General features: G+C 39.4%; 2 protein-coding genes across 22 annotated transcripts in view; one reads left to right on the top strand and one right to left on the bottom strand.

The window, feature by feature from the left end:
* Positions 1 to 14,297, top strand: part of NSUN6 (NOP2/Sun RNA methyltransferase 6) — an 87,891-nt gene extending 73,594 nt beyond the window's left edge. For all 12 annotated transcript variants that reach the window (XM_063669617.1, XM_063669616.1, XM_063669614.1 and 9 more), the window contains 3 exons: positions 7,884 to 8,032; positions 11,604 to 11,729; positions 13,684 to 14,297. In XM_063669617.1, the coding sequence (XP_063525687.1) occupies positions 7,884 to 8,032; positions 11,604 to 11,729; positions 13,684 to 13,896 (488 nt within the window). In that variant the 3' untranslated portion in view covers positions 13,897 to 14,297. The remainder of the gene's footprint in view (positions 1 to 7,883; positions 8,033 to 11,603; positions 11,730 to 13,683) is intronic.
* Positions 14,298 to 18,726: 4,429 nt separating this feature from the next.
* CACNB2 (calcium voltage-gated channel auxiliary subunit beta 2) overlaps positions 18,727 to 21,472 on the bottom strand; it is a 402,144-nt gene continuing 399,398 nt past the window's right edge. For all 10 annotated transcript variants that reach the window (XM_054503028.2, XM_054503021.2, XM_054503024.2 and 7 more), the window contains one exon: positions 18,727 to 20,625. In XM_054503028.2, coding sequence (XP_054359003.1) covers positions 20,131 to 20,625 — 495 coding nt within the window. In that variant the 3' untranslated portion in view covers positions 18,727 to 20,130. The remainder of the gene's footprint in view (positions 20,626 to 21,472) is intronic.

The following is a 21,472-nucleotide window of genomic DNA, read 5'->3' as shown; positions in this document are numbered from 1 at the left end:
TTCTGGTCTCCAAGGAACGCTGTTTCCTCCCTGTCATGAGAGACAGAAAGTGAACTTAGTGTTGGGGGATGGAAGCTGGATGGCCCTCGGAGGCTGACCTGCAGGGTGTCAAACTTCGGGATGTAGCAGAGAGAGAGCTTGGCATGACTTGTTACCCCAGGCTGTAGAATCCTGGAAAAGAGTTGTAGTTTAGTTTTAGGAAATTACAAAAACCAGTTGGGGCAGTCCATCCTTGCTCTTTAGTGGTCCACAGAATGTTGGACCAACTACGGCATAAGAGCTCTACATTGGGGGTAACACTCCTGGTTGACAGTGGGGTCTTTATTGAAATCTCCCTGGATTAAATGGTCCCAATTCACTAATACCTAGTCTGAGGAGAGCCAGGAGGGACAGAGGTACTTTTCTGAAGTGGAGATCTGTCTTCGACTTGGCAAGTCCTTACAGGGTATAAGAAGGCAAGCATCAAATGCAGTAGTTTGAGGTGAAAATGACTTGGTTATGTTAATACTAGATGGTCAGCAATAGAGCGAGGGAAGAAGAAAGAGTAATAGATCAAAGAGTTAAATTCTTAGCTTTAGTTTGGTAGGGTTTTCCCCTGGGACTATGGCCCATGACACTGGATGGAGCAGCGCTTTGTTGACTCAGATGTGATGAGTCCATCCTCTCTCTGCTGTACGGACTGTGGTCTCAGTAGTTAGGAGCACTAAGTAAGAACCTTCCCAGGCTGGCTTGAGCTTCTCCTTCCAGCTTTTGATGAAGATGTGATCCCCAGGCTGATCTTGATGAACCCGGAACTCTAAGGGCGGCGCCTGTACTAATAGACCTTTAGTTTTAAGAGAAGAGAAAGTAGAAAATAGACCAAGTATATAATTTTTTAGGAATTTATCTTTTGTTTCAAAGGTAGGAATATCAGCAGCGGAGTGTAAATAAGGCAATCCATAGAGCATCTCATAGGGAGAAAGACCAGTATCTTTCCGTGGTGCAGTTCGAATTCTCAGCAGGTCAATAGGAAGACACTTGGTCCATGGCAATCGAGTCTCTAAGACTAACTTGGTTAAGTGGTTCTTTAAAGTCCGATTCATTCTTTCTACTCTCCCTGATGAGGGTTGGTGCCAGGGAGTATGTTATTGCCATATAACGTCTATTGTTTGGAATAGCTTTTTAATAATGTGTGTGGTGAGATGAGTTCCATTGTCTGAATCAATGTTTTCTATTAGTCCAAACCTGGATACTATATTTTCAATTAGGGCCTTAACTACATTATTGGCTGTCGCATTTGAAATGGGGATAGCTTCAGCCCAGTGAGTGAGGTGGTTTACTATCACTAGTAAATATTTTAGATGGCCTATTGGAGACATTTCTGTGTAATCAACTTGGATACTTTGGACTGAACTTAAGCCCAGATTCCTTCACCTGAGAGGTAATCTTTTTATAGTTTGTTTATTAGTTTTCTTACATACTAAGCAACTATTTATAACCTGTTTGGCCAGGGTATAAATTCCTATACAACCATGAACTCTGAGAATTATGTCACACATGGCCTGGGGCCCCCAATGGGTCCCTTGATGTAGTTGGGATAAGACTTCCCTCATAAGGGGTTTAGACAACATTTCTCTCTGGTCTGGCAATAACCATTTTCATTCTGAATTCTCTTTAGCGCCTATTTTTATTAGTTTTTCATTTTTGATGGAAGAGAAAATGGGGATTACAGTAGGAGGAGGGAGGTGGGGAGTTAAGTGAAAAATACGCATTTCAGAAGCTGCAACAGCCTGCTTGGCTACCTGATCTGCTGGGTTATTTCCTCGACTTTCAAAAGAAAGGCTTTTCTGGTGTCCGGAAACATGGACAATAGCTATTTCTTCTGGCAACTGAAGATTATTCAATACTTGGGTGATTAGCTCCTTGTGAACACGGTCTTGACCTTTAATATTAATGAGACCCCGTTCAGTCCGAATTTTCCCAAATGTATGAGCCACTCCAAAGGCATACCTGGAATTGGTATAGATGGTTCCTTCCTGGTTCTGTAAGTACTGTAAGGCTTGGCTGAGTGCAAACAGCTCACACGTTTGAGCAGACTAGCTGTTGGGCAAGTTTCCTGACTCAATTTCTACAAGAGTTTCTCTATCAATCACTGAATGCCTATTGTGTCTTTTTCCCTCAATCACCTGGGAGGAACCATCTATGAATAAGTGCCATCCAGTCTGGAAGGGAGTTTCTTCTAGGTCTGGTCAAACCTTTCTATGGTAATAAATTAAATCTAACATGTGTGTTCCCTCCTTAGATTTGGATTTCCTGCTAGGAAACCTGCTGGGTTGAGTGAATTTTCAGTGGTCTATGTTAAATCATTCTTTTCTAACAGAATGGCTTCATACTTTAAGATTCTCGAGTCAGTAAGCCATCTCCCTGCTCTCTGGTTAAAGTAGTTCTAACTTGGTGAGGCGTGCTTGCTGTCAGTTTTCTTCCAAAGGTTAACTTTCTGCTTTCTTTGACTAATACTGTGGTAGCCATGTTGGACTGGATGCATTGAGGCCATCCACAAGTGACTGGGTCTAAGACGTTTGATAGGAAGGCCACGGTCTGCCGGCAGCCTCCGTGTTCTTGAGTCAGCAGTCCTAAAGCTACTCCACCGTCCACATTAACAAAAAGGTGGAATGGCTTTTCTGGGGAGGGTAAGGCTAAAACGGGGCAGTTATGAGCCTTTCCTTCAGCTCCTCGACTTGATTAACTTCCCCAGAAGTCCACAGGATATGGTTAGGCTTCTCCTGGGCAAATTTTCTATATAACAGTTTACTTTGCAGTGCATATGAGTCAATCCATAAGTGGCAGTATCCAACTAAGCCTAAAAATTTCCTGAGTTCTTGTTTATTTTGAGGAAAGGGTAGGGACATGTTTCCCTCGATTTGTTCAGGCCTTATTCTTCACTTGCCTGCACTTACTAAGTGGCCTAAATATTTAACTTTGGGCTTTACATACTCAAGCTTTCTTTTTGAGACTCGTAGCGACCCTCAAACTGCAGATGGTTAAGAATATGTGTAGAGAAGTCAGTTACCTTCCCTGTATCTTCATCAGATTTAAGAAGGTCATCCACTTACTAGAGAAGGCATATTTGTTCTGGGATGACAACTTTTTCTAGAACTTGTTGTAAAATTTGGGCAAAAAGACTGTGGGAGAATGGAATGGAGAATGGAATGGAATGGAATGTAGAATGGTATGGAGGATGCAATGGAATGGAGAATGGAATGGAATATGGAATGGAATGGTGAATGGAATGGAAGGGAGAATGGAATGGAATGGAGAATGGAATGGAATTGGAAATTGAATGAGGAATGGAAAGGAATGGGTAATGGAATGGAATGGAGAATGGAATGGAATGGAGAATGGAATGGGATGTAGAATGCAGAATGGAATGCAATGGACAATGGAAAATGGAATGGAATGGAGAATGAAATGAAATGGAGCATGCAATGGAATGGAATGGAGAATGCAGTGGAAAGGACAGTGGAATGGAATGGAAAATGGAATGGAACAGAGAATGGAACGGAGAATGGAATGGAATGGAACGGAATGGAGGATGGAATGGAATGGAGTGGAACGGAGAATGGAATGGAATGGAGAAGAGAATGGAGAATGTAATGGAATGAAGAATGGAATACAATGGAGAATGGAATAGAATGGAATAGAGAAAGGAATTGAATGGAAGGGAATGGAGAATGAAATGGAATGGAGAATGGAATGGAATGGAGAAAGGAATGGAATGGAATGGAAAATGGAATGGAGAATGGAATGAAGAATGGAATGGAGAATGGAATGGAATGGAGAAGGGTATGGAACAGAATGGAGAATGGAAGAGAATGGAATGGAGAATGGAAGGGAATGGAATGGAGAATGGAAGGGAATGGAAAGGAGAATGGAATGCAGTGAAGAATGGAATAGAATAGATAGTGGAATGGAGAATGGAATGGAAAGTGGAATGGAATGGAGCATGGAATGCAATGAAATGGAGAATTGAGCGGAGAAGGGAATGGAATGGAATGGAAAGGAGAGAATGGAATGGAATGGGGAATGGAATGCAGTGGTGAGTAGGATGGAATGGAAAATGGAATGGAGGATGGAATGGGAATGGAATGGAGGAAAGAGAACATGGAATGGAGAATGGAATTGAATGTAGAATGGAATGTAATGGAGAATGGAATGGAATAGAGAATGCTGTGGAATGCAGTGGAGAATGGAAGAGAATGGAATGGAGAATGGGATGGAATGCAGTGGTGAATAGAATGGAATGGAGGATGGTATGCAGAATGGAATGGAATGGAAGGGAGCATGGAATGAAGGGAGCATGGAATGGAATGGAGAATGGAATGGAATGGAGAATGGAATGAAATGGAGTGGAGAATGGAAGGGAATAGAGAATGGAATGGAATGGAGAATGGAATGGAGTGGAGAATGGAATGGAATGGATGATGGTATGGAGAATGGAATGGAATGGGCAGTGGAATGGAATGGAGAATGGAATGGACAATGGATTGGAATGGAGAATGGAAAAGAGCGGAATGGAATGGAATGGAGGATGGAATGGAAAGGAGGATGGAAAGGAATGGAAAGTGGAATGAAGTGGAATGTGGAGTGGAATGGAGAATGGAATGAAATGGAAAATGAACTGGAATGGAGAATGTAAGGGAATTGAATGGAAAATGGTATGGAATGGAGAATTACATAGAATGGACAATGGAATGGAATATGGAATGGAGCATAGAGTGGAATGAAATGAAGAATGGAATGAAGAATAGTGTGGAATGGAAGGGAAAATGGAGAATGGAATAGAATCGAGAATTGAATGGAATGGAATGGAGAATAGAATGCAATGGAATGGGATGGACATGAATGGAGAATGGAGTGAAATAGAATGCAGAATGGAATGGAATGGAATGGAGAATGGAATGGAATGTGGAATGGAATGGAATGAAGAATGGAGAATGGAATAGAGTGGAATGGGAAGTGGAATGGAATGGAGAATGGAATGGAATGCCAATAGAATGGAATGAAGAATGGAATGGAGAATGGAATAGAATGCCAATAGAATGGAATGAAGAATGGAATGGAGAATGGAATAGAATGGAATGCACAGTGAAATGGATGGAGAATGGAATGGAATATGGAATGTTAGGGAGACTGCAATGGAATGTGAAATGTAATGTATTGGAATATGGAATGCAATGGAGAATGAAATGGAATGGACAATGGAATGGAATGGACAATGGAGTGGAGAATGGAAGGGAATGGAATGCAGAATGGAATGGAAGCAAATGGAGAATAGAATGGAAGGGAATGGGGAATGGAATGCAATGGCGATTTGAATGCGGAATGGAATGCAATGGAAAGGGGAATGGAATGGAATGGAGAATGGATTGGAATGGAATGGAGAATGGATTGGAATGGAATAGAGAACGGTTTGGAATGGAATGGAGAATGAAATGGAATAGAGAATGGAATGAAATGGAGAATGGAATGGAATGGAATGGAGATTGAGCTGGAATGGAGCTCCATTCCGTTCCATACCATTCTCCATTCCATTCCATTCTCCATACAATTCGACTGTATGGAATTGTATGGAATTGTAGAGAATGGAACGGAATGGAGAATGGAAGAGAATGGAATGGGATGCAGTGGTGAATAGAATGGAATGGAGAATGGAATAGAATGGAATGGAATGGAATGGAGAATGGTAGGGAATGGAATGGAGAATGGTAGGGAATAGAATGGAGAATGGAAGGGAATGGAATGGAGAATGGAATGGAATCGAGAATGCAGAATGGAATGGAGAATGTAATTGATTACAGAATGGAATGGAATAGAGAATGAACTAGAATGGAATGCATTCTCCATTCCAGTTCATTTTCCATTTCATTCCATTCTCCATTCCACTCCACATTCCACTTCATTCCACTTTCCATTCCTTTCCATCCTCCTTTCCATTCCATTCTCCATTCCATCCTCCATTCCATTCCATTCCGCTCTTTTCCATTCTCCATTCCAATCCATTGTCCATTCCATTCTCCATTCCATTCCACTGCCCATTCCATTCCATTCTCCATTCCATTCCATTCTCCATACCATCATCCATTCCATTCCATTCCATTCTCCACTCCATTCCATTCTCCATTCCATTCCATTCTCTATTCCCTTCCATTCTCCACTCCATTTCATTCCATTCTCCATTCCATTCCATTCTACATTCCATTCCATGCTCCCTTCATTCCATGCTCCCTTCCATTCCATTCCATTCTGCATACCATCCTCCATTCCAGCCTCCATTACATTTCATTCTATTCCATTCTCCATTCCATTCTATTCACCACTGCATTCCATTCCATTCTATTCTCCATTCCATTCTCCATTGCATTCCATATTCTATTCCTTTCTCCACTCTATTCCATTCTCCATTCCATTACATTTTCCATACCATCCTCCATTCCATTCCATTCTATTCACCACTGCATTCCATTCCATTCTCCATTCCATCCTCCATTACATTTCATTCTATTCCATTCTCCCTTCCAGCCTATTCATCACTGTATTCCATTCCATTCTATTCTCCATTGCATTCCATATTCTATTCCTTTCTCCATTCTGTTCCATTCCATTTTCCATACCATCTTCCATTCCATTCTATTCACCACTGCATTCCATTCCATTCTCCGTTACATTCTATTCTCCATTCCATTCCATACTCCATTTTCCATTCCATTCCATACCATTCTCCATCATTGCATTTCATGCTCCATTTCATTCCATGCTCCATTCCATTCCATTCTCCATACCATCCTCCATTCCATTCCATTCTATTCCATTCCATCTCCATTCCATTCCATTCTCCATTCCGTTCCATTCCATCTCCATTCTCTATAATGGAATGGAGAATAGAATGGCATGCAGTGGTGAATAGAACGGAATGGAGAATGGAATGGAATGGGGAATGGAATGAAATGGAGCATGAAATGCAATGATGGAGAATGGTATGGAATGGAATGGAAAATGGAGTATGGAATGGAATGGAGAATAGAATGTAACGGAGAATGGAATGGAATGCAGTGGTGAATAGAATGGAATGGAGGATGGTATGGAAAATGGAATGGAATAGAATGGAGAAAGGAATAGAATATGGAGTGCAATGGAGAATAGAATGGAATGGCGAATGGAATAGAATGCAGAATGGAATGGATTGCGGAATGGAATGGATTGCGGGATGGAATAGAATGAAGGAGAATGGAGAATGAAATAGAATGGAATGGAGAATGGAATGGAATGTGGAATGGAATGGAATGCGGAATGGAATGGAATGCAGAATGGAATGGCTTGCAGAATGGAATGGATTGTGGAATGGAATAGAATGAAGAAGAATGAAGAATTCATAGTGAATTGAGAATGGAATGATATGTGGAATGCAGTGTAGTGGAGAATGGAATGTAATGGAGAATGGAATTGATTGGGGAATTGAATGGAGAAGAATGGAATGGAGAATGGAATGGAATGGAATAGAGAATTGAATGGAGTGGAATGGAGAATGGAATGGAATGCAGAATGGAATGGAATGGAGAATGGAATGGAATGGAATGGGGAATGGAATGGAATGCGGAATGGACATGGAATGTTTCCATGCTTGAAAACAGAATAACTTTCAACTATAACTACATTTTTAACCTTTCTGCCACATCAAATCTATATTAGGTATAAGTCAAAATTAGTTTAACCAGCTACTTGATTGAAGGGAGAAATTGTTTTATTTTTTATTCTAGATTATGATTTTAAATTCCTGCTCATCTCAGCAGTTTTCTAGTTGAAACCTATATGGAAGATAGTAAACATGTTTATAATTCTCTTTATAGGGGATCCTCCATTTCTACCAGAATCCTTTGACCGAATTCTTCTGGATGCACCCTGTAGTGGAATGGGACAGAGACCAAACATGGCCTGTACTTGGTCTTTGAAGGAAGTGGCATCATATCAGCCATTACAGCGAAAACTCTTCACTGCAGTATGTGGTGGTCTGTTTTTATGAAAGAAAGTTAACTTTTGCTACTTTGATGTTTAAACTACTGACAGCAATCTCCATAGCAGCGTTCATTACAATCGCCAAAAGGTGGGAGCAACCCAAGAGTCTGTTGACAGATACATGGATAACAGAATGTGCTATATCCATACATGGAACATTATTCAGCTTTAAAAGGGAATAAGATTCTGATACAGGCACAACATGGGTGAACCTGGAAAACATTATGCTTGGTAATATGAACCAGACACAAAAGGAAAAATGCTGTAAGATTTTGCTTATATGAGGTAGCTGGGAAATTCATAGACAGGAAGAAGAACAGATATTACCAGGCATTGTGGGGCTGGGAGATTGAGGAGCTATTGTTTAATGGGTATAGACTTGCAGTTTGGGATAATAAAAAAGTTCTGGAGATGAATGGTGGTGATCATTGCCCAGCAATGAGACTGTACTGAATGTCATTATTGACTTAAAATGGCTAAAATGGTAAATTTTATGTTATTTATATTTTAACACACACACACACACACACACACATACAACTGAGAGGACCTAGTTTTAAATATAGGAAGTTTTCCTTTAAGTTGACTCACCTTTAAGATATACAGGCAATAGTAGAATTTCATCACTGAGATATTTAATAAATTTCAAATATTCTCTATCTGAAAAAAAGTCACTGAGTTGTTAACTTGTAGTTACTAATTGATGTAAAGAATTAGATATAAAATAAATTACTCTTTTAAAAAAAAAAAAAAATAGAGTTCTTGGCTGGGTATGGTGGCTCGCGCCTATAATCCCAGCACTTTGGGAGGCTGAGGCGGGCTGGTCACCTGAGGTCAGGAGTTTGAGACCAGCCTGGCCAACATGGCAAAACCCCGTCTCTACTAAAAATACAAAAAATTAGCTGGGCGTGGTTATGGGCGCCTGTAGTCCCAGCTACTTGGGAGGTTGAGGCAGGAGAATTGCTTGAACCCGGGAGGCGAAGGTTGCAGTGAGCTGGAGTCATGCCACTGTACTCCAGCCTGGGCAACAGAGCAAGATTGTCTCAAAAAAAAAGGAGTTTTTTTTGGGTCATCTTTAGAAGAAGGCCCAATAGGAAGCAAAACTCATTGATAAAAACAGGAAGAGACAGTGGCCAGCATAGGATATAGGAGAACCATAAAAACTGTACAAATTTAACTTGTCTCCAGCACTTTCAGAAGAAGCCCAGATAGAACATTTGAGGATTTCTCCTAGTCTTTCAAAAATGACTCAGTGGATTTCAGAGTGTATAGGCCGTGTTTGATCATAGATGAATTCATTATTTCCTCCCAGTCCTCCAAAATACGCAGCTAGAGCAACAATGGATGTTCTATAATGATTTAGTCTCTAAAGCTGTCTTTGAGTACATTCTGATTCAACTCTCCTGGTGTTTCCTTTCATACACAAAGGTAGCACTGGTTGTGTATTATTTAACTTCGTCTTTTTCTATGAAGTCTCAGAACTCATCCTCAGAATTAAAACAGCAAGCAGCAAAAAGGAAGCTTTACTTACAGCCGAAACCCACTTTGACTTCAGAATAAAATTAGGATACTTCTGTAAAGGACTTGGATTTCTGTTCTTATTAGGTCACAGCAAAAATGGAATTTTAAAAGGCTACTAGGAGTAGATGAATGATCTCAATGAGAAGGAAAAGCTGACAGTTTATGAGAGAGAACTTGAGAATATAGCAGGTGTGCCATTTGGCATGGAGAGAAATCGAGAATGTGGACTTGAGCCATGTTGACTTGAGCCATGGCTCTTCTACCTAAGTGACTTTAGGTACATTGTTTTCTATATCTGAGTAGCAGGGATAACAGCTCTACCTATTAGGAATACCTCACTGATGATAGTCATCTTACTTTGTGGTTGTTATAAGGATTTATTGAGAAAAATTCATGTACAGTGTTTCACACAGTAACTGGCACATAGTAATAAAGTTTAAATTTTGATCAGCATACTCTGATTTAAAAAGCACAAGTATGTATACTCTATTTTTAAAGATTTCCTTTAAATTTTTTAAAATTAGGAGCTTGAAAAGTTGAACTTTAGGTATTTGAGACAAATCCATTTTAGCACAGTACCTTATCTCCTGATTAATTTATTCAACAAGTACTCATAGATCACCTACCGTATGCAAGACGCTATTCTAGATGTTGACGGTACAGCATTGAGAAAGTAGACAAACACAAACCATTCACAAGGTTTCTGTTCTAACTAGGAAAGGAAATAAATAAATGAGTTTTTTAGTATATTAGAAGGCAATAATGCAATGGCCCTATGGAGCAAACTAAGGGAACTAGGGATAGGAGTGTTGGATTGGAATAGTTGCAGATTTACAGAGTGCCCAGGAACGTGACATACATGCAAAGATAAGGAGTAAGCAGTGCAGAGAATTAAGAGGGCTTTCCCAACTGCTGCAAAGATTCTGAGGTACCAGTGTGTCTTGTGTGTTCCAGAAACAGCAGGAGGCCAGTGTTGCCAAAGTCAAATGGGCCAGAGTAACAGGTGTACAGGAGGAGGTCAGAGAGGCAACAAGAGACTTGTTTATGTCTGACCTCGGAGACCTCTGTAAGGACTTTGTCTTTGACTCTAAGTGATCATGTAAGGACTTTGGCTTTGACTGTAAGTGATTATGGAGGACATGTGAGGGGCTTGGGGCTGAGAAGAGACAAGCTTAAAAGGACTGCTTTGGCTGCTGTACTGAGACTAGATTGCAGGAGGGCAGGGAATAAAGCAGGTTGATGAAGTAGGAGGCGGATGGAATAATCCAGGCAAACAATAAAGAGGCTTGGACCACAATGATAGCAGTGGAAGTGGTGAGAAGTGGCGAAATTCTGGCTAGAATGTGAAGGTAGAGCCAATAGGACTTGCTGATGGTTGGGGGAGTCAGAAAAAGAGGCATAAAGGAAAATCTGAGGTTTGGGACCTGAGATTCTGGAAAGATAGGAAAACTTATGCAGTAGATTTCAGAGGGAAAGTAGGAGTTCATTTTGGGACATGTCAAGTTTGATAGTATTATAGAAATGTTGAGAAGGGCCAGAGCCATGGCTCACGCCTGCAATCCCAGCACTTTGGGAGGCCAAGGTGGGAGGATTGCTTGAGCCCAGGAGTGTAAGACAAGCCTGGGCAACAGTGAGACCTCATCTCTATTTAAAAAAATAAGAATAAAAAAGAAATGTTAATAAGCCAACTGAACATTTAAGTAGGGAATTTAACAAGGTGATCTGGCCTAAAAATGTAAATTTGTGAGTTTTCAGCATAAAAAATGGTATCCAAACGCATGAAGGTGAATGATTATATTTGGGGAAGTCTTGGTCCATCTGGAGTATGACAGTTCCAAGATAATGAAATGCACCTAGTCTAGGCTGCAAGTGTTGCTCTTGCGTACTCTAATTACAGAAGGAATCCTTGTCAGGTAGAACATCATTTTATTTATCCTAAACATTTGAAAGACATTATACCTTATGCTATGTGATATCATTCACATGTTTATCTGGTCTTGTGCTATGTGTGGTCTGATCACAGTTTTCTTTAGGCAGTTCAGCTGCTGAAGCCAGAGGGTGTGCTGGTTTATAGCACGTGCACTATAACACTGGCCGAAAATGAAGAACAAGTTGCCTGGGCCCTGACAAAATTTCCTTGCCTTCAGCTTCAGCCCCAGGTAGGAGTAATTTCATTTTTCTCTGTGTAATAAGATAAATCACAGAAACTGAAGCACTGTGGTAATCAGGGTGTTAACGAAGAAATAAGTAAAACTTCCAAAGTGAACACTGTAATAAACAAGAATGCTTATCTAATTAAATCCGCTTTAGACTGCCCATAATTTGCATGTCCTGACAAAGTTTTTTCTCATCTTTGTTCCTGCCATTGTGTTAAAATGGCACAGAGCTTGGGAGTGTTTTTGTTATGTGTTTATTCCACTTGTAGCTATTCATGTTACTCGGCACCATTTTTCTAAAAAGATTTTTTTCTTCCTTCCCAGTCCTATATTTTTCTGATGTGGAAAATGTTGAGCATTTTCTCTCATGTCACATCAAAGCTCAAATGAGCTTTAATAACTGTGGGATATCAGAAGACCAGCTGAAAGGGAAAAAAGTATTTCTGGATTATTGCTTATTATATAAAATGTATAATATTTAAAAAGCTTTGTTACACTTTCTTTTACCTAACACAACTCTTTCTGTTATGGTCTTTATTAGAAATGTATTTTTGATTCAATTTTTAGCCCAGGATATTTGAGATTAAGTTTAAATCTGTAATAATGCTCGCATATATTCAGATACATTGAGCATCTAACTTTAGTACCTTTCTATACAGAAATTAGGTAATGGGAATACATAAATAAAGACAATTCAGAGATGGTTTCTAGTCTCGTAAATTAAGATAATTACATTGTAGATGAAAGGAAGACTTCGGAATTCATTTGGAAATATACACATACTCAAAATATATACCTAAAAGGGATGGGAAGTTTTCCCCTGACCTCCATGGGGTAATAAACGATCTGTTTTCTTAAGTATATATCTGAAAACCTATCTTCATTAACATGCAAATGATTGTCTGTGATGGTGACTTAGGATTGTAGATCTTCTTCAGTAGTTTGCAAGTGTCACTCAAGGCCTTATGATTCCTCTAAACTAATTGATACAGCCTTAAATTATGTCTACCTTTCTAATGTTTGTTTTTCTAGAAACTTTTCTCACCCAACTGGTATGGGTCAGAGAGAGGTACCTTAGATGCCTAAAGACCACCTTTCAGTTTTGGAAAATGTTAAATAAAGCTGAATTTTTTCTGTTGCTTTCTTTTTTCTTTTTCTTCTTCTTCTTCCCCTCCCCGTCCCCACTCCCTTCCTTCTCTTTTCTTTTCTTTTTTTTCATTTTTTATTTTTTGAGACGGAGTGTCACTCTGTCGCCCAGGTTGGATTGCCCAGGCACAATCTTGACTCACAGCAACCCCTGCCTCCTGGGCAATTCTCATGCCTCAGCCTCCCAAGTAACTGGGATTACAGGCATGCACCACCACACCTGGCTAATTTTTGTATTTTTGGTAGAGACAGGGTGTCACCTTGTTGGCCAGGCTGGTCTTGAACTCCTGACCTCAGGTGATCAGCCCGCCTCGGCCTCCCTAAGTGCTGGGATTATAGGTGTGAGCCACTGTGCCTGGCTTTTGCTGCTTTATTGATAATAATGTTCCATTTACTGAGTCCCTGCTGTATGCTAGGTGTGATACCACCTTCTTTACTTAAGCCCTGTTTAATAGATGAGGAAATGTGGTTAGTTAACATTACCTAAAGTCACACAGCTAAAATGTGGTAGAGCTGCAATTTGAGTTCACTTGTTTCCAGCTAGGAAGCTCAGGCCTTTGGTAATGTCACAGTGCTTGATAAGCATGTAATAATAGGTATTTGTTCATCAGGTGACGCATAGTATTGCTTTCCCACTTTACTGTCTGGAAAGCAGCACGTATTTTCCACCAAAATGAAAGGCATTTACTCATTTTTCTATTTTTGGAAGATGTAGTCGTTACAGCCCAATTTGTCTTTTAACTTAAATTGTAGCAGGCATACTTGCTAATTACAGGATGTTCATCCATATTGATCCACTTTCTCCAAACAGGAACCGCAGATTGGAGGAGAAGGAATGAGGGGAGCTGGGCTCTCATGTGAACAATTGAAACAGCTGCAGCGATTTGATCCGTCGGCTGTGCCATTACCGGACACTGACATGGACTCTCTTAGAGAGGCCAGAAGAGAAGACATGTTGCGTCTGGCTAATAAGGACTCTATAGGTTTTTTTATTGCAAAATTTGTAAAATGCAAAAGCACATAGGAGAGGGATGGATGCTCAGAAATGAAAATTCCAAACATTTGCTGTCTGTGGTTTTTTTTTTTTTTTTTTTTTTTTTTTAAACCAAAGTGTTGTCAGGCCAACTGAATGATGACGTGGTTGCTAAGGAAACAGAAAAGGCTGCCAGCTGTTTTACCAGGGATCCAGAGACATAGAGGAAGTAGGGGGTGGTATGAGATTATATTTTCTGTTTTTAAAAGAATTTTTTTCTTTGTGTATTTAGTAGAGTATAAAGAAAAGCAGATACCTATAGATGTCTGGAGCATATTTTCATTTGTGATCTAATGTTTTAATTTGTAAAGTATCCAAGTCATTTTTAACGTTAAAAATTAGTGAATCTAACAAAAGAAATAAATTAGCAATATTTGATGTGGTTATGAAAAGTTGTTTTTGTTCCTAGGTTCCTAGTTTCTTAAGGATTCAGGGCGTGGGAAATAAAACAATGACTATGTGCCAATAATGGAGGTAAGTATTTTACCTGAGTCTCTGTCTGCTTATTTAGTAAATCAACCCCCTTTCAAATGAAGTCTGGACCTCCTCTAAATGATAGTGTGAAGTGATAGTCTAAAGACTGTCATAGTCTAAATGATAGTCTATGTTTAATGTTTTTCATAATTTTAAACGAAAAAGTAAAATGAGTATTTTCTTCACTTTGTAGATTTAGAAAATGAGATTATTCTACAATTTGGATAACTTATCATGTATTTGAAACATATAAGTTAATAGAAAATGCTTGGTGAGAAAGAAAAAACCAGCTCTGGCAGCTGGGTAGTGGCCTGGCCTGACCCTTACAGCTGGGCCTTGGTGTTCTCCTGTTGAACATAAACAGTTTCACCTAACACCAACATCAGACAAGGCAGCTGTACCTATCATAGATCCAGACAAAAAAAGACCACAATCAAGTCTGAATTCAGACAAAAAACAGATCATCCTTCGAATTGCAAAAATCAAGCATCCCACTGTAGTGGCCAAAATAAGTGACTGCTTTTCAATTTAATTTTACTTTTTAAAGACAAGGTCTTGCTCTGCCACCCAGGCTGGAGTGCAGTGGCATGATTTCATAGCTCACTGCAACCTCAAACTGCTGGGCTAAAGCAATCTTCCTGCCTCAGCCTCCCATGTAGCTAGGACAACACAGTTGGGTGCTACCATGCTTGGCTAATTTTTTTTTTTTTTTTTTTTTTTTTTTAAAGAGATGGGATCTTGCTGTGTTACCCAAGCTGGTCTTGAACTCCTGGCCTGAAGCAGTCCCACCGCCTTGGCCTTCTAAAGCACTGGGATTACATATGTTAGCCATTGCACCCAGCCAGCTTTTAAAAAACATTACAGCCTTAGGATTTTGCCTTCCTATTGGCTTTTTAGATCAATCAGAATACTTAATACCCAGCCATAGTTTTCAGGCTGTCTCGTGGTGTTAAATCCATACTGTTTTGTTAACTTTCATTCAAATCACCCAAAAGTTATTAGGCCTTGGGCTTAAGAAATGGACAATTGGTTAATAGTTTGATTTCCACCCCCCCCGCCCCCCACCACAGGTTTTCTTTAGGAATTTCTCGTAACTATTTATTGTATCCATAAGGATTGCAAGATCTCTTGGATCAGGTTAGACCTTTAGACGGCCTCTTCTTTAAAGAAGGCTTTCTTGAATACCTTTCCCTGAGGTTGGATAGGCACTGCTGCCCTTCTCTGTGCCCCTGGCACCCACATCTAATGTTCTCCTGGCACTTATGACACTCTCATTCAAATTTTCTAGCCATGCACCTTAAGCCGCAGCCCCACGCCTGGGAAACATCCTCCAGGCAGAGACCCTGTCCTGCCGTTTCTCTCAGTCACAGCTTCAGAGCAGACAGTCAATAGATGATTATTGTTTGAGAGAAAAATTACTTCAAGCAAACACGTGTCTCTCTTACATCCCTCATTCTGCCTTATATCCAGTAGCTATCATTTGACTAAAGAGAAACACTTTTCCTGTGGGACTTATCTTTTTAGGGCTCAGCATACCTCCTTAAACTTTAAATGTCTTTTAAGAAACTCTACAAAAATCATTTTCTGTAATGCTTGCTGCACATCCTTATTTGCTAAGCTGGGATGAAAATGGCAGAAAATCAGCCTAGCAACAAACTTGTACTGGTGTAAATGTTTGATTAATACCAACAAATATCAAAATAACAATCAATGCCAGTAAATAGAAGAAAAGTATTTACATATTGGAAACAGGACAAAGAATGCTATTTGGAATTTTTCCTTGAACAGAGCTAATTTTCAGTGGGTTTCTTCCTTTCAAAAACTTAAGCAAATTGGAAAATCACATAAACTTAAGGGATATAGCAATACAAGAAAAAAATGCAACAAGGTGAAAAAATCAGGGAAATGTGAGGGAAAATTAATATATATTTTAACATTTAATATTAACATTTCTATGAAACAGAAAAAGTACTTAAGTTCAACAGTGAGTACATTTACTTCAAAACCCTGTGTCATGTTTTAGTTTAAATAATGAAGCAAAGTACAAATAGTTAAAAGTACAGCGCAGCAGAAATTAAAGACTTGATCCAGAACTCATAACCCAGATTATTCTACTAGAGCTCATGTTGAAAAAAATATTTTATCTACGTGGAGTTATCTTTTTTTTTAATCAGACATAATAGGAAGATTACTAAAGGAACATAAAGTGTTCAGCATTGCCCCAAGAAAGATGCCCTGCAGCTGGGAAGTGTTGAATATGTAATATGGTCTCAACTACATGAATCATTTCTAACATGGCAATTAATACTACTACTAGTAAACAGTGCAGAAGCCAGCTCTTTATTTGTTTTATATGAATTACTTTAAACCAGGTTTGTTAGACAGTTCAGTGTAGCTGACAGTGAATGTTTAACAGGAATGCATAGCAGACCGTGTTAAAAATGTGGCATTGTCCCAAAGTACAACATGACTAAGACATCCTACATTTAGCAGCACCTTTTTGTAACAGTAACTTAAATGAGCAGTAGAGAAAAAGCATAGGAAAGACTGAAATGGATATGACCAAAAAAAAAAAACTATTAAATACATTTCCAGCATTTTCTAGGTTGACTACAAAAATCATGGTTCTACAACTGAGTAGGTTAAGGTTAAGCGTTTGTTGTGTGAAAAGACTAACTTTACATTCCACAAGTCAGTAAATATCCCATTGCCCTTGGGATTATTTCCTCATTTACAGATTTACTACACAGTTTACACATATGTCCACTATATCGTTTTTCACATATAGCTGCTCTTATGTCAAGTCTTTCAAGCTAGTTTTTTGAGGACTATTCTGATTTGCACTAATAAGTTCTATAGTAAAGTTCAAGCTAAGAATCTAGATACAAAATAAAAAAGATGGAAACTCTCACCTCTACTTTTTGAAAGGGATTAATGATAGCAGCAAGTAAGATAAATACTAGCTATGTTTCAAGAATTTAAATATTCCAAAATCATTAATTGGGATGAAATAATAAAGGATTGAACTAGTAATTGTGAATCTCTTACCATGACAAAAGTTTTATCAGAAATATTTTGTAAAAGCAATTTTAATTAGAATATGGTTTCCTACCAATGTAAGAATTGTTGTTTATTATGACTACTGTTTTTATACTCGGTAAATAAATTCATGTAAACAGTGTAGGGCTAATTAACAAATTGAGGGAAATTTTTTCATATATTAGCTGATAAAATATTATGTATGTAACTAATTTTTCTTTTTTTTAGACACCAGGTTGTCACCAGGCTGGAGTGCAGTGGTATAGTCATGGCTCACTGCAGCCTCCACCTCCTGGGCTCAAGGGATCCTCCTATCTCAGCCTCCCAAGTAGCTGGGTCTACAGGTATACTCCACCATCCCAGCTTAATCATTTTTAATATTGCATTTTCTTGGGGGTAAGGGAAATAAGGAGTTAAATGTAAAACAGTTTTACTTATAAAAGGCTAAGAATATTTGGCAAGAACTTGGAATAATGAAGGAAGGAAAACAAAGTAGATTTTATAACTATAATTTTGCTGGATAGTTTTTTTTTGTTGTTTTTTTTTTTGTTTTGTTTTTGAGATAGAGTCTCACTGTATCACCCAGGCTGGAGTACAGTGGTGCAATCTTGGCTCACTGCAGCTTCCACCTCCTGGGTTCAAGCAATTCTCTTGCCTCAGCCTCCCAAGTAGCTGGGATTGCAGGTGTGCACCACCACACCTGGCTAATTTTTTATATTTTTAGTAGAGATGGGGTTTCGTCACGTTGGCCAGGCTGGTCTTGAACTCCTGACCTCAGGTGATCCACCCGCCTCGGCCTCCCAAATTGCTGGGATTACAGGCATGAGCCACCGTACCCGGCTCATTTATTTTGTTAAATAAGCTAATGTGCAGATCTGAAGTTAGGTAATTATACACAGGCATTTTCCTGGGACAAACTTCAAGTGCCAGGTACTTGCACTCTTAATACTGTCTTACCATCCAATTATAACTGGACAAAATGTACACTTGAGACACGGAAAAGGTCTTAGCCTTAAACGTGATGACATTGTAAGCTTCTTACAGCAGTGTAATTAATTGAGGCATGGATATAATGTCTTCAAAGATTCCCCTTCCGTGTACATGTCTTATGTAGGATAATATTCTTAACATTTTATTCACTTCAAGTCACCCCATTTTGCCCTGATTTCTTTTGAAGAACAGAAACTTTGGTTATAAAAAGCACTTCTGGGTTCAGACAGACAGTGAACCTGCTGGAGTCGGTGGTAGGGAGGAATGGCAGGTAACTAGGAGGTAAACAACAGGAACAATAGGCAAGGTTAGAAAATGAAGTGGGAGAAGTTATAAAAATTTATTTTCCCACGAAATAATTCCACAAGCTGTGTAAACATTTCTTACTAAAACAAATACTCTAACAAACACACAAAGATTGTACATTTCCAGTGAAACACTCACAGTAAAATTGCCTTTATTTTTACTCTCTAGGAGCAAAAACAAGGAGGCAGCAGATGAATGCTTTCCTAGTTACCTTTGGCAGCAAGCTTACTCACATTCCCTGACTGCTCAATGGGTTATTAAAGCAACATATAGCACAATTCAATACAGAGCCAGGTGGGCAGAATGCTCGATATCAGTCTCTAGTTTCTTCATTAGTCTTCAGCATTCCATTTCATCTCAACCATTCAGTCACTCGTGCACACTCTTTCTTACATACGGACACACACACGTGCATATAGCGAGTTCCGGCTCGTAGACTCCAGTGCAGTGACTAGAACAGACACTAGCTACTAAGAATGTGTCACAATCAATCAGTGTGAACTGTATGTATGGAGTAGAACAACCTCTGGAGTTTTATATTTACCATAATTTATGGTGAAAATTACAAACTTACAAGGATGGTATAACATTCAGAATTCAAACCTTTTCAAGTCAAGCAATCACACATATTTACAGTATGTACACACTTTCTACTAGAATGAGGATAAGTGTCTAGACAATGTTATTACAAATTTCCTGAATGTGGGCATTTCTAGTCCCTGTAATTCATAAAGCAAATCTGCTGACTTGGCATTAAGACTCTAAAATAGTGTGATCAAACTGATATATATATATTATATATAATAAGAAGGTGTTTGCAGAAATAACATTTACAAACTGTCTATACAGTACACAGTACTAGTACATAGAAAATAGATTCTAACTTTATGATCCCCTTTGTGTAAGGCAAGACTGAATCTGTCCCCAAATTTAGTCAGCCAGAGGTACAAGCAAGAAACAGTGGTCCATGAATGAATATGCAAATCAGGTGCCTGCGTATTAAAAATCTGCAGAAACAACAAATTCCACTTTTTATCTGTGCTGATTCTGGCTTGTTGGATACATCAACTACATTTCTTAAAACACTAACATCACCTGGGTGGCAACAGATTTTGTTCAAGTGGCAGCTACCCAAAACAGTTTTTGAAGAGTCCAGTATGCAACCGGAGGACTGCAGCCATACCAGGCCAATTTATGTAGCACTTACTTACAAAAGAAGAAGTATCTTAATACTCTATCCATGCTATTGCTATTCAAGCAACAGCAATACAAAAATATTACAAGACAGATCACATATGATTGCAGTGTAGACCCCAAAGACTTTGTTTTGGGGATGCTGTTATACAAGACTTCAAAAACAAACCAAAAAAACCAAAAAAAAAAAAACCACAAAAAAAAAACACAAAAGGGCAAAAGTCATTGGCGGATGTAAACATCCCTGTTCCACTCCCCAGCCTCATTCCGTTTTTTTGATATCACTTCTCCATCCTTTTCACAGTAGCGATCCTTGGATTTATGACGGCTGCGCTGCTTGTTGCACTCGTTGTGGTCCTGCTCTCGATCCACGTCCCGGGAACGGTGCCGAGACTCCCTGTGTCTGTGGTCACTGCTCCCGTGGGTCTCGTCTCTGTGGTTGTGGTCACGGTGTGAGGCATAGTGGTCCACGTGGTCATGGGAATAATCTTCCTTTGGCTCTACGTAGGCAGAGTCTCGACTCTCCTGGGTTTCCGAGTCAAATGTCTCTTGCCTGGAGAGGCCGCGACTTGTCCCACTGCGATGGTTGTGGTGTGGGGCTGAGGAGGAAGAGCGGTGCTGGGATTTCTTGACTGGTTCCACACTAGGTTCTTCTTCCGCTTGGGAAGCAGAACGGATAGGAGCGGAGCGATCAGTCCTCTGATCACCTTGAGAACCCTGGCAGCGAAAGGAGCACACCAGGAGTTAACCAAGGTCAGTGTGTAAAGAACATGTCCCAGAGCAACCCCATTCAAGCAGAGTCCTTTTTAAGCATCCAGAAAGCTGAAATGAAGTCTAACTTGGCTTCATCCCTTTGGTAACATCCAGTGGCATTTATAAGGCTTATACTATATTAAATTGGACTTTTTGTAAGTGCCTAGAACAGTGCCCATGGTAACCTTTTCCTTTAAAAAGAAAAAAAAAAAAGCAGCAGCAGGGAAAATGTTCTTTTATATATTCTCCTGTGGCTCAAATACAGATGCAGGTCCCTGAGATTTTTCTATACAGTGGTGTAAACTTAACAACCTCTGCTTGACTGTATGTGAGAATATTAAAAATAGCAAATGCTTACATGATAAAATGATACAATATGGGACAGGCACTGTTCTAGACCCTTTGTATATAATAACTCATTAATACAACAGCCCTATAAGATCATCTCATGAGATTATTAATTCCAGCAGCGTCTTGGACAGGTTGCCATTATTATTCCTGAGGTAAGAACAGTTAAGAAATTTGCCCCAGGTTATCCGCCCCACAAGTGGTAAGAGGTGCAGCCAGGATTTGAATCTAGGTGATCCACTTCCACAGCCTATGCTGCTGTTTAGAAAGTTTCTGTAGTCTGTGTATGTTCCCAGTATATTCTGTTGATGGTGCTTTTCTTACATGTACATACACAGCTCATGCTGGACTTGCTTTGAGTTAATATACTAAAACAAGCCCCAAGCAGGCTACTGGGCTTGGATCCTAGAGGTGCCACCATAGGCAACTTTTTTTCTATGAAGATTGTATATATAGATATATA

This window comes from Pongo pygmaeus, chromosome 8 (genome assembly GCF_028885625.2).
Source record: "Pongo pygmaeus isolate AG05252 chromosome 8, NHGRI_mPonPyg2-v2.0_pri, whole genome shotgun sequence".
Taxonomy (NCBI): domain Eukaryota; kingdom Metazoa; phylum Chordata; class Mammalia; order Primates; family Hominidae; genus Pongo; species Pongo pygmaeus.
The sequence above is the reverse complement of the archived record's forward strand: the minus strand, read 5'-3'. Positions and strand labels throughout refer to the sequence as shown.